The sequence below is a fragment of the Diorhabda carinulata genome, chromosome 3, assembly GCF_026250575.1.
Source record: "Diorhabda carinulata isolate Delta chromosome 3, icDioCari1.1, whole genome shotgun sequence".
Lineage (NCBI taxonomy): Eukaryota > Metazoa > Arthropoda > Insecta > Coleoptera > Chrysomelidae > Diorhabda > Diorhabda carinulata.
In genome coordinates, this window is record NC_079462.1 from 4,745,997 (window position 1) to 4,757,845 (window position 11,849).

An 11,849-nucleotide genomic window follows, 5' to 3' on the forward strand; every position below is an offset into this window, starting at 1 on the left:
AGACTCATTTCCTACCTTTCATAAACAAAGGTAAATACTTGTAGGATTCAACATGAAAACAAATAATCCCAATGGTTTTGAAAAAAACAGTTTTTTCTGATGATGAAAAAGCACTTTTTAAATAAGTTTGATTTTTTTAAAATTTATTCTGAATTTTATCATCTTTTCCTATACCATGTTGAAGGATCTGAATCATTTTTACACTGATTTGGATCCACTAGAACTTATATGTTCTATTTTTAGTAAGTATAAGGCAGATGAGGGCAATAAATTATTTTATTTTTAAGACGGACGCAATGGCTGAATAAAATGATTATCAAACGTATTAAAATGGATAACTATTAGAAACTTTGGACCTTCGTTTTGAATGTTTCATAAAAAGGCATTAGAAGCATCAAGAAATTATTAAAGAAATACGCAGCTGAACTAACAAGTCCGATATGCAAACTCTTTTTTTCTATCATTTAAAAAAGGTCTCAACCCTGCAGATTGGAAACTTATTCCGGTTCAACTCGTACCAAAAATGGAAAAAAGAGGGTTCCCAACAACTACCGTTCGATTGCGTTAACCGGCAAAACTTGAGTCTACTAACATCATCGGCGACCATCAATACGGCTTTCAAAAACATAAATCAACCGGGAATCTCCTGACTTATGTCACCAACGTATGGTCTGAAGCTATAGAGAAATATGAGGAATTCCGAGCAATCGCATTGGACATATTGAAGGCCTATATAAATAACGATCATACAGTTTTTCGTCCTCGCCTATCACTGGCTTAGTAGTTTTCTCAAAAACCGATCTATCGGTCGCTATCGATGGACACACCATAAAAATATTTGGGGTTAACGCTGGTGTTCCCAGGGATGCATCTTGTCATCTACTTTCTATCTCTGTACATACAGCATACAGCTCAGGATTTGGTCCTACCTGTATATAAAATATTACCATCACCGCAAACTCGCTTATAGGACCTTGAGGTTGGAAGCAATATGTTCTAACATAGTCACGTGGTCGTATTAGCTAAGGCAGCTTCACAAAAACGTGTAGCTCTCTTTAAGACCAAAAAGCTATGGTCCAGATTCGTCCATCATTGGAGTATTACTCGTACATTTTGTGCTTGGCTCCCAAGCATACCCTGAGGATGATTGTCTCAATACACAAGAGAGAAATACTACCACTTCCAAGCTGTTCATAATCTTACCTAGAGGAGTTCACCCGCAGTTGCCCTAAACTTCAATTTATCGGGCTCATTTCTTTGGAGAAGTGCAAGTTTGTAGAATCAGCTACCAAGGCACGTGCTTCCCGAACACTACAACCACAGACATCTCCGGTAGGCACTACTCGAATGTAATAGGGTTTAGCCTCTTGTGCTTCCTCTTTATGTAAAAAAAAAGAATCTTATACAATTGATAATTTGGTGATAAAAAATTAATTGGTTGAATTTTTATAAATTTGGTTGGGGTTTTGTTTAATTATTCAGCCCCAAAGTTGAATGGAGATTTCAAATGAATGATTTTGGTATGCCCTAGAGCGATCTTTGAAGGTAGATTGTATGTTTACCTCTGACTTACAGAATGAATAGCTCAGAACCGATTCTTGTAGGGACTTCTGAACTCTGAGATTTTGAGAAAAGAAGAGACTTTCTGTTTGAAAATTTTATTCAATGCTGGTAATTATGTACAAAGGATTGAATTTCGTTCATGCAATTTGAATTTAGGAAAAAAATTAAGAATATAGCTCCAACAATTTAAGAACACTTTATATTATCAATTAAAATATTGATTGAAATTATGTGGGAAAAAAAATTTTTATAATAGAGGATAAGAGATCATTTGAGGAAATTTTAAAATTGTGTGACCAAATAGGAAAGTATTCTGCTGTTCAAAACTTTGTCTTCATATCACCTACACATAATTGAAGTGCTCTTAAGGAAATCCTACGAAGAACTGAGTTGTGATGAATCAAATGAGAGAATTAATAAATATAACAAAAATTAGAAGCTATAAAAGAGCATTGCACTTTCAAGTAATAAGTTATATTACCTTATTTAGTTTATAAAAAATTGTTCTTTGCTTAAATAATATTTACAATAACAAACTAATATTAATAACGCTAAGCAATTCGCAATTGATACATTGGTTTATCCACTATTAATCTATCGAATCCTAATCTAGTAAGATCGATTGTTTTAAAGCCTCCATCGACGATCATTTCTGCTACAGCTCGTCCAACACCAGGGGCTTGTTGGATACCTGTAAAAAAACAATATTTTTTATGTATAGTTAAATAAAATTTTGAATTTAAAAATTATCAAAAACACATCCCATGTAACGTAAAAAAAGTTTTCTACCTTGGTTACTAAATCCTGTAGCTAAATACATATTGATGTAATAAGGATGAGGTCCTACTATGCCATTTCCGTCAAAAACGTTGTAATCATAGGGTCCACTCCAAGTCCCTGTTACCTAAAATTTATTTTCATATGATAATGGTAATATCTATATTTATTTAGTTGAAAATTCAATATAAACCAAGGCAGGGGAACTATTTTACCATTTCCAGTATTCATATTCACTGAAGATAGTGTTACTACACTATCTAGCAATTAATCCTTTGGGAGTGAAATGAGAGCTAAATTGGTAAGGGATATATCGCAGCATTCCATTCAAATGCAGGGTCAAGATGGGATTCGTGGAGTTTGAGACGATTGTTTAATAAAATTTTCAAATTTTGAGACGAAAATTTTCTCATTGTGATCATGATATATTTTATCTTGGTGCTCAAACAATTGATTTGGAAGAAGCTAACATTTCAGCTGCTGTGTGTCTGGTTAGTATCATTAAGTGCTTATCAGAACTTCCTATATATATTTTCCACCACATTAGCTACAAACTATTTTGATCCTCGAATACCTCCAGATTTTAAAATGTAAATGTATAATAGTAGTTGATAACTATAATTTAATTGATAATATCTTCCATTATTAAATGAAAACATTGAATATTTTGATGAATACCTTCCTAAATGTATAGTTGTGTAAAGAACAATCATTAATATCCAGAAAATTATAGTCCTGTTTTTAATCCTGAAATATATAGTATATTTTGTTCTAATTGATATTACCTAAGCCACCTACCTAAAGTAGGGCAAATTATGAAAGTTTTTTATAATTACCTGAACATCTTTAAATGCTGGAACTCTTCTTGACAAACAAGGTAATACCATCTCATTAAAAAATTTACTTTTGTCTTCTTCAGTATCACTGGGAGGTGTAAAATCAGGATGAGGTGAAGCACCTACAAGAAATGTGCCAGCTAGACCTTCCCTTCTGAAGTATATTCCAGAATAATCTTCTATCATGGGGGTGTTAATACTTGGTACGTGTTCTTTACAGTCAAAAGAATAAACATACCTCTGCCTGTTGATTTAATTTGATAGTTTAGCTAGTATTAATTAATTTAATATATTATTATTAATACTTTTATTTTAATTTTATCATTGTGGTTATTATACTGAAATTTACCTCTTTTCTATTGGCAATGGAATTGATAACATCCCTGGTTTAATTCCTATCCCTGCTAATTTTGATACCTCAGTTGATTCGTGCCCAGCAGCTATAATACAATAAGCAAATTCTATTGTTCTATAATCTTCTTCATTCGGAAGTTTCACCTTAAAATGAATATTCATTTTAAAATTATTTATAGATTAGTGATAATTTCAATTTTCAACATTTCAATTATATTTTGCAAAAGATAAACTTCATGAAAGAGTTATTTAATGTAGCTTATTATATATTGTAGTGTAGTCTATAATTTAGCCCTAGTGTTTACTTTGCCTAATGTATTCATACATTCTAATTAATTAATTAAGCTGTAATTCCATTAAATGAAAATGAGTTGTAAAATTAACTTACCACAATTTGATTTGTACCTTGATAATATCCTTCTACACCTTCTACCATAATGTCTTTTTTTTCTTCAAACAAAAATTCTATAGCTTCGGCGTTGATATATTGAGCTCCTAATTTAATAGCATTACTTCTTATAAGTGTTAACATATCCCAAGCATTGAACCATCCCTCTCGTTCTAAACCCAAACATCCAATAGCAACATCTGTCACATCTAAATAAGGAAATCTAAGAAAAAAAACAAAAAATACTTACTATTATCAATTAAAGGCTTTTATTTTTTAAATTATTAACCTTTTTTTAATTTGTTGAGGACTGAGCAAAATATTTATTGTTCCATATTCATTTTGTAATTTAATATTATCTTCTAATTGTGAAGCACCATCTTCACTAGCTAACAACAAATAACCCGCAGGGTCGAAATTTATATTAATTTCATCACCAAATGTTCTTTTACTGTTCCTCAAAAATTCAGCCCCATATGTAGCTAGTTGTATATTTTCTGGTAAAGAATACTGTTGTGTTAATGCACCCATAGATATTGCTGTCGAGCATTTTTTAAACTAAAAAATATAAATGTATTTACCAAATTTTAATGTAATTTTTAATTACCGTTGTATCTTTATCTAACACCACTACATGTATTCCATCATAGTTTGTTTTATATTTTAACCAATAAGCGATAGAACTACCAATAGCGCCTCCTCCTATAATTACGACATCAGCATGTCTAGGAAACTGTCTATTCAATAGTTTCACATGTTCCTCTGGTGTTTTAGGTGCTCGTCGTTTGAACTGTAAATCTTCACCTAATATTCGCAATGTTCTCCAAATGGGATTTTCTGGTTTTCTTTCACACAAATTTGAAGCCCTATGAAAATATCTTCTATCGATTAATGACTTATTTAGTGATAATAAACGTCTTAGGTGCATTTTCATTTAGATATTTGATGGAATCATACTATATTATTTATTAATATTATATTTGATTATTGTAGGTTATGGTCTAATATTTCATAGACAATTTCTTCTCATCTTTTGTAGGTTAGAAATATTCTCTGATTGTGCTATATTAGTAATACCTCAAAAGTATCACTAGAAAATTCAGGAAAAATAGCGGTATTACGCTCAGCTTAACTATAAACCTAGATAGTTTGTATTTTATCATCGATATATCAAAATAATAAGGTTTTATGATATCTGCTCTTCTACCTATCATAAGACTATTTATGGGTAAAAAAGAAGTTTGGAGTAAGAGCACTCGCACCGTAGGAATTTTATTTCTATGTTCTACACTACTATTTCTATGGCAGCGCTGGGAATGTCCATGGAAAAATTATAATTCATTTCACTTTACTTGGGATGGGATAGTATAAGGAATACTTGTGGAAGTGTTCCTTGAAGATATTATTATTGGGAAAGGTTAGGTATCACAATACATTAATTTATCAAATTTTTTCATGGTTTACAATCTATTCATAAACAAAACATGTTTACTTTTCAAATCAGACTGACCCTCCCACTTCTTTAGGTGATCAAGCCAAACTACTAAGTTTTATGAACCTTTGAGTTTACCTAATGTGACATTGTCGTATGTCAAAATTTGGTTAGAGCGAAAACAATTTGTGTTTTAGTTATTTACAATCTGTTATTTTAACATAATGCCAGAAAATAAAGAGGCTGGAGAATATTCACCAGAACAACATAAGAAGCGTAGGAAAAGTAAGTCCAATTCTCCAGCACGAAAAAAGAAAAAGTCTTCCAAAAAAAAATCTCATGGGAGTAGTAGTTATGAGGACGATTACAATCCAAGGGACTACCAAAGATATTATGGAGACGATCGTCCTAATAGTGACAGCTATTGGAATAAATACCCAAGGAAGGATAATACAAAAGTTGGCCAAAGGTTTGTTAATGTTGATATTTCTCAGTGAACCTAAAATTATTTGTAGTTAAGTTATACTAATACAATTAGTTATTAATGTTCTAGGTATTATGATGTACCTGATAATACAAAGAAAAAAGAAGTTTCTAGTAATAAGAATGATAAAGAAAAGTCTGAAAGTGGAGAAACTACTGACAAATCAGTTATAAAACCAAGAGAAAGGAAAGTAGTAGATATGTTAACTTCAAAGACAGGAGGTGCATACATTCCTCCAGCTAAATTACGTATGATGCAAGCAAGTATAACTGATAAATCATCTGCAGCTTATCAGCGTATAGCATGGGAGGCTTTAAAGAAGTCTGTTCATGGTTATATTAATAAAATTAATACCTCAAATATTGGGATCATTGCTAGAGAATTACTGCATGAAAACATAGTAAGAGGTAGAGGATTACTATGTAAATCAATAATACAGGCGCAAGCTGCTTCTCCTACTTTCACTAATGTATACGCAGCATTAGTAGCTGTAATTAATTCAAAATTTCCAAATATTGGGGAACTTTTATTGAAAAGATTAGTCCTCCAGTTCAAGAGAGGTTTTAAACAAAATAATAAATCCATATGCATATCGGCTACTACTTTTGTTGCTCATTTGGTGAACCAGAGAGTAGCTCATGAAATTTTAGCTTTAGAAATTCTGACTTTGCTAGTGGAAACTCCAACTGATGATTCTGTTGAAGTTGCTATTTCATTTTTAAAGGAATGTGGCCAAAAACTTACTGAAGTGTCTAGTAAAGGTAATTATTTTATTCCTCTTTATTTTATTATTATTATTTTTAATTAATATAGCTGAAGATCGAATTCTATTTTCATCATAGTATATTAAATGGTGTGTTACATGAATTTTATTAGCACATCAGATGGTTTGAATTTCTATTTGATCTATTTTACATATAATTTTATGTATAAATTTGTCTAAATAAAACAGTTATTGATTAGTGAAGTGAAGATTAGAGATATAAGGCAAGAATATTTTCCTGAGGCTAAAATTTAGAGAATAATTGAGAATATTATTTTTTCTTATGGATAAAATAAAACAACGTATAAATCATACCAGTATATAAAATCTAGTTCATTTATAACATAAAAAAATACTGAACATGCTATTAACACTACTACTATACTAACACTTACAATTACACAGTCTGGCGCGCATTTCGATAACCAAATTATCTGAACAATAACTAAAATCTATTAACTTGACCTACCTATTACAGTGGAAAAACCTTTTTGGCAGTAAATTCCACATTCATTCCTTGACTACTAAACTATAGAGTGGACCTACGGTAAAACTGAAGATTGAACTAAAGTTTAAACTATGGGTAGAACTCTAGTTAAGATCAAGAATAAACAAGATTGCTCTATTTTACAGGTTACAGTTGAACAGACATTTTTCTGCCAATTGTCACAAATATAACCAAAGTTTTTTCGATATTTGTTTTAAAGTTGAATTCTTTAAGAAAGTTGTATAAACAAAAATGAACAAAAAACAAAAAAATCGTGCAATTTCTATGAAGTAGTGCTTGTGGAAGGAACCGAAGTTTAAACGCCATTTATATATATATATATATATATATATATATATATATATATATATATATATATATATATATATATATATATATATATATATATATATATATATATCAGTATGTGTAGTTTAAACCAAAGTTTGAGGTTTAAACTTCACTTGTAAAATTGGGCCTTAACAATCTTAGTGGTTTCAAATGAAGGCCACAATGTAATATTGGATACTTTTTTTTAACAAGATATGTGCTCTTTAAACTGGATGTAAGTCTGTCCTACCTCCCGTCACAATCATTACAACTAATTTTTCTAAATTTGATATTTTATCCTTAAGATTATACAAGAATTGTTTTAATGTATTGTTGTACCTGTAAACCAATTTAAAACCCACTCTGTTCAATATTCCTTCCAATCTTTTTGTATTTTTCTTGTTTTTCATTTTGATTTTGGAAAAAGGTGGCTTCACATAGAGATTTCTTAAACCTATTGTGGTGTATAAATATTATCCACATACCTGTACCATACCTTGGGAAAATACTGAAACTCTTGACTAATTTCCTTTTTAAAGTGACTTATGAATAGTTTAGCCATAAAAAGTGATAGGCAATTGCTCATTCATGTTGCTTGAAAAATCATTGTTTATGGTGAACTATTCATGAGTCGCTTTGAAAAGCAAATTAGTGAAGAGTTTCAGTATTTTCCCAGGGTATGGTACTGGTATCCGGATGATATTTTCGCCATATTTAATATGAAAAAGGCAAATGTAGAAGAAACTTAATTCAAAATGTCCATCCATGAAATGGAAAATAATAGACAGGTACCATTTTTATTACTTTAGTTTTATATATTAATTAATATCTTTACAGATTTTCTATATTTATACTTTTATTCAGCTGTATTATTATAATAATTATTATTGAGCAATTATCAGTGATTTAGCAACAAACGCTGATTTGACACCAAATTTTAATGCCTAGCTATTTTTTACTTTGAAAACCAAGAAATTACAAACCAAATATTCAGAAAATTGATAACTAGACTAGAAAAGATCATATAACCCTTTTACTTTATCAAGCTTTAGAAAAATTAATGTATTTAATAATGTACATTATCTGGATTTTTTTTTAATATTCAGATCATGATCCCTTAAACTCAATCATAGTTTCTGAAAAATCAATAAAAACTCAATTAAAAAACGCTTTTAATTTATTTACCGTAAATAAATTGAACTGTCAAAATTTATTTTTTAAATAAAAATTGATAGTAGATATGGAAACTATGATTGTTCACAACATGTTTTCAATACATCTCATTTTTTAAGGTATAACTGCCATATTTGAAATGCTAAGAAATATTCTACATGAGGGACAACTTGAAAAAAGAATTCAGTACATGATTGAAGTAATGTTTCAAATAAGGAAAGATGGTTTTAAAGATCATGCAGCTGTGATTGAAGAATTAGATTTGGTTGAAGAAGAAGATCAGTTCACTCATCTCATAATGCTTGATGATGTCAAAGAAGCGAATGCAGAGGATATTTTAAGTAATTATATTTTAACTATATCAGTATATGCTCTAGTAGGATATTATAATTTATTATTTTAGATGTGTTCAAATTTGACGATAAGTATGAAGAAAATGAAGGAAAGTATAAGACGCTTAGTAAGGAAATCTTGGGAAGTGATAGTGATTCAGAATCAGGTTCTGGAGGATCTGAAGACGAATCTGGAGAAGACGAGGATGAAGAGGAAGTTAAAGATCAAGGCAAAATTATTGATAATACAGAAACAAATTTAATTGCTCTTAGAAGAACAATTTATTTAACAATACAATCAAGTTTAGATTTTGAAGAATGTGCACATAAGCTTCTTAAAATGGAATTGAAGCCTGGACAGGAAATTGAATTGTGTCACATGTTCCTTGGTAAGAATTCCAGATACATATCGAAAAAATACTTGCAGTGGTAATGTACTAGATACTATATTTTCTTATAGATTGTTGTGCAGAGCAGAGGACCTATGAAAAGTTTTATGGACTATTAGCGCAAAGGTTTTGTCAAATCAATAAAGTGTATATTGAGCCCTTTCAACAGATTTTTAAAGACACTTATGCTACAACGCACAGGTTGGATGCCAATAGGTTACGCAATGTTAGCAAATTCTTTGCTCATTTACTTTTTACTGACGCGATAGGTTGGGAAGTTTTGGAAATAATGAAACTCAATGAAGAAGATACCAATAGCTCTAGTCGTATTTTTATTAAAATCCTCTTTCAAGAATTAGCGGAGTACATGGGATTAGGAAAACTTAACAAAAGGCTTAAGGATGAGTGAGTTTCTTTAGACTTTTTTTTGTAAATTTTTATGAATATTTTTAGAGATCCTAATTCATATAATTGACTCTCACTTTCTTAGTTTTATCAAGTTAAAAGACAAATTAGTTTTTGAATCGAATATTTTTGGGTCTAGCTCAGTTGAAAGTTCTTCAGAGTCATAAGAGACAGAGTTGCTGGGTAGATTCTACTTTCACTAGCATAGTAGGTCCTTGAGGTGTTAACCACAACAACATTGATTAATTCGTTTTCCTCTGTTTTAGGACACTTCAGGAACATTTTGCAGGATTGTTCCCTAGAGATAACCCTCAGAATACCAGATTTTCTATAAATTTCTTCACATCTATAGGTTTAGGAGGATTAACTGATGAACTTAGAGAACATTTAAAAAATGTACCTAAAATGGTGAATCTTAAATTAGCTGCAAATAAAGAAAGTGGAAGCAGTAGTAGTAGTAGCAGCAGCAGTAGTTCAAGCAGTTCAGAAGATGATAGTAGTAGCAGTGAAGATAGTGGAGGTAAATAAAACAAAATTATTTTATTGCTTATTATTGAAAATTATATAAAGATATTAAATATTCTTCAGTAAAGTAATAAATAAATATGATGTGAGTGAGTGGATTCAGGCAGGTCCAGCTCTTTAATTCTTTTTAGCAACATAATCTTTACGTTATACTATGTCTAATGAATTAGTCCTCTTGGAATGACTGCACTCAACAGAGAGGACTCTAACCACTTACCACTGTACTTATCCATGTCGAACCTGTTGCACTTACTCGCCTCCAGCAAGGCCTGTGGTTCAAAATGATCAAGTTGAGACCGCCCTTGGAACCTTAACAATACCACAATTGAGCCCGTGGATTTTCTTTTCAACACAACAGCTAAACGACTCTAATGACATCTTTACTTGCAGTTAATCACCAAGTTCACTATAGCTTCGTTCCGCTACTGAAAGGGAACTATGCTAGTATCTAATGTGAATATTTTTATATCTTCTAAATTTACCATCAACCTAACCGGAGATACAGAGTGTTATACTTCGATAATATTTTTTTAATTCGAAATTTCATAATATTGATATTTTTGCAAATATCTTCAGAAACTCAATGTTTGATGATTGTGCCCAATCTTCCTAGGAAGAATTACTCTATAAAGCATGAAACTTTCAAATTTGTTACTCTATTGGTTTTCGAGATGTAGGGTGTAAAGCTTCGATAACATGTAATCATATAGCCAAAGTCCTGGAAGAATAACTGAACTAGACTGGTTACAATATCTTTAACTCAAGTCTCCTATTGTAGTTGAAAATGCTCCAATTATTGTTGGGATTGTTGAAATGTGGTATCCACGTAATGTTATAAGAGGAGCATTTACCATTTGTTTCACTATGAAACCCAAAATAATTCCAAGGATATATCTGTCTAAGACTTTTTCATAAAATATTTTAGGTACACATGATTCAGATAAAGCAAAAAAGAAAAAGAAGAAATCGACAGAAAAATACCAAGAACGAAACCAAAAATTAAACTCTAAATCCAAACGTCAAGAAAAAGACAAGCACAAACAAAAATATGCCGAAAAAGAAAATGATAAAAAATCGAGAAAAGAAAATAGAAGGGATAACGAAAAAAGAAGTAGTAGAGATTATGAATGGGTGAAAAGTAGGTGCGAGGATAATATTCATCAATTGAAAAATGATAAACGAGTATTTGAAAGATCATCGAAAAGAGGTTCCAAGTCTAGAGATAGAGGTAAAGGTAAAGAAGAACGAAGACGCAGAAGTAGAGAAAGGCAAAGGAGTTGAAAATGTTATTAATAATTAATAATAATGTATATAGGTAAAATAAGTATTTAAAATATGATTTTTATCAAACTACTTGTATTAAAATTAAATATCAACCACTATATTTTATTAATCGGTTTTATTGTTGCTAAAATAATTAATATTACCATTCTTAAAACTTTCGCCGATTCTTCAAATCACCGACGTTACACACTATACACTACACTGAACTAACTTATAATAATTCACTTATCACTAACACTTGAATAATTTATTTAAATTTTTTAATTACTTTCTATTTCGTTCCGTTCACTACGACTATCTATTATAAACTAACTGAACTGCCGACTA

General features: G+C 30.6%; 2 protein-coding genes across 2 annotated transcripts; one reads left to right on the forward strand and one right to left on the reverse strand.

The window, feature by feature from the left end:
* Positions 1 to 2,021: 2,021 nt before the first annotated feature.
* On the reverse strand, positions 2,022 to 4,946 carry LOC130891837 (FAD-dependent oxidoreductase domain-containing protein 1-like). Its single transcript, XM_057796871.1, has 7 exons — positions 4,526 to 4,946; positions 4,208 to 4,476; positions 3,919 to 4,141; positions 3,526 to 3,674; positions 3,177 to 3,420; positions 2,353 to 2,467; positions 2,022 to 2,254 (listed from the first exon to the last, which is right to left on the reverse strand). The coding sequence occupies exons 1-7, from the start codon at positions 4,850 to 4,852 to the stop codon at positions 2,115 to 2,117; spliced, it is 1,467 nt and encodes a 488-aa protein (XP_057652854.1). The 5' UTR covers positions 4,853 to 4,946; the 3' UTR covers positions 2,022 to 2,114.
* Positions 4,947 to 5,472: 526 nt separating this feature from the next.
* On the forward strand, positions 5,473 to 11,628 carry LOC130891829 (pre-mRNA-splicing factor CWC22 homolog). Its single transcript, XM_057796860.1, has 7 exons — positions 5,473 to 5,819; positions 5,904 to 6,595; positions 8,707 to 8,928; positions 8,991 to 9,308; positions 9,380 to 9,713; positions 9,980 to 10,233; positions 11,164 to 11,628. The coding sequence occupies exons 1-7, from the start codon at positions 5,575 to 5,577 to the stop codon at positions 11,517 to 11,519; spliced, it is 2,421 nt and encodes an 806-aa protein (XP_057652843.1). The 5' UTR covers positions 5,473 to 5,574; the 3' UTR covers positions 11,520 to 11,628.
* The last annotated feature ends 221 nt before the right edge of the window (positions 11,629 to 11,849 follow it).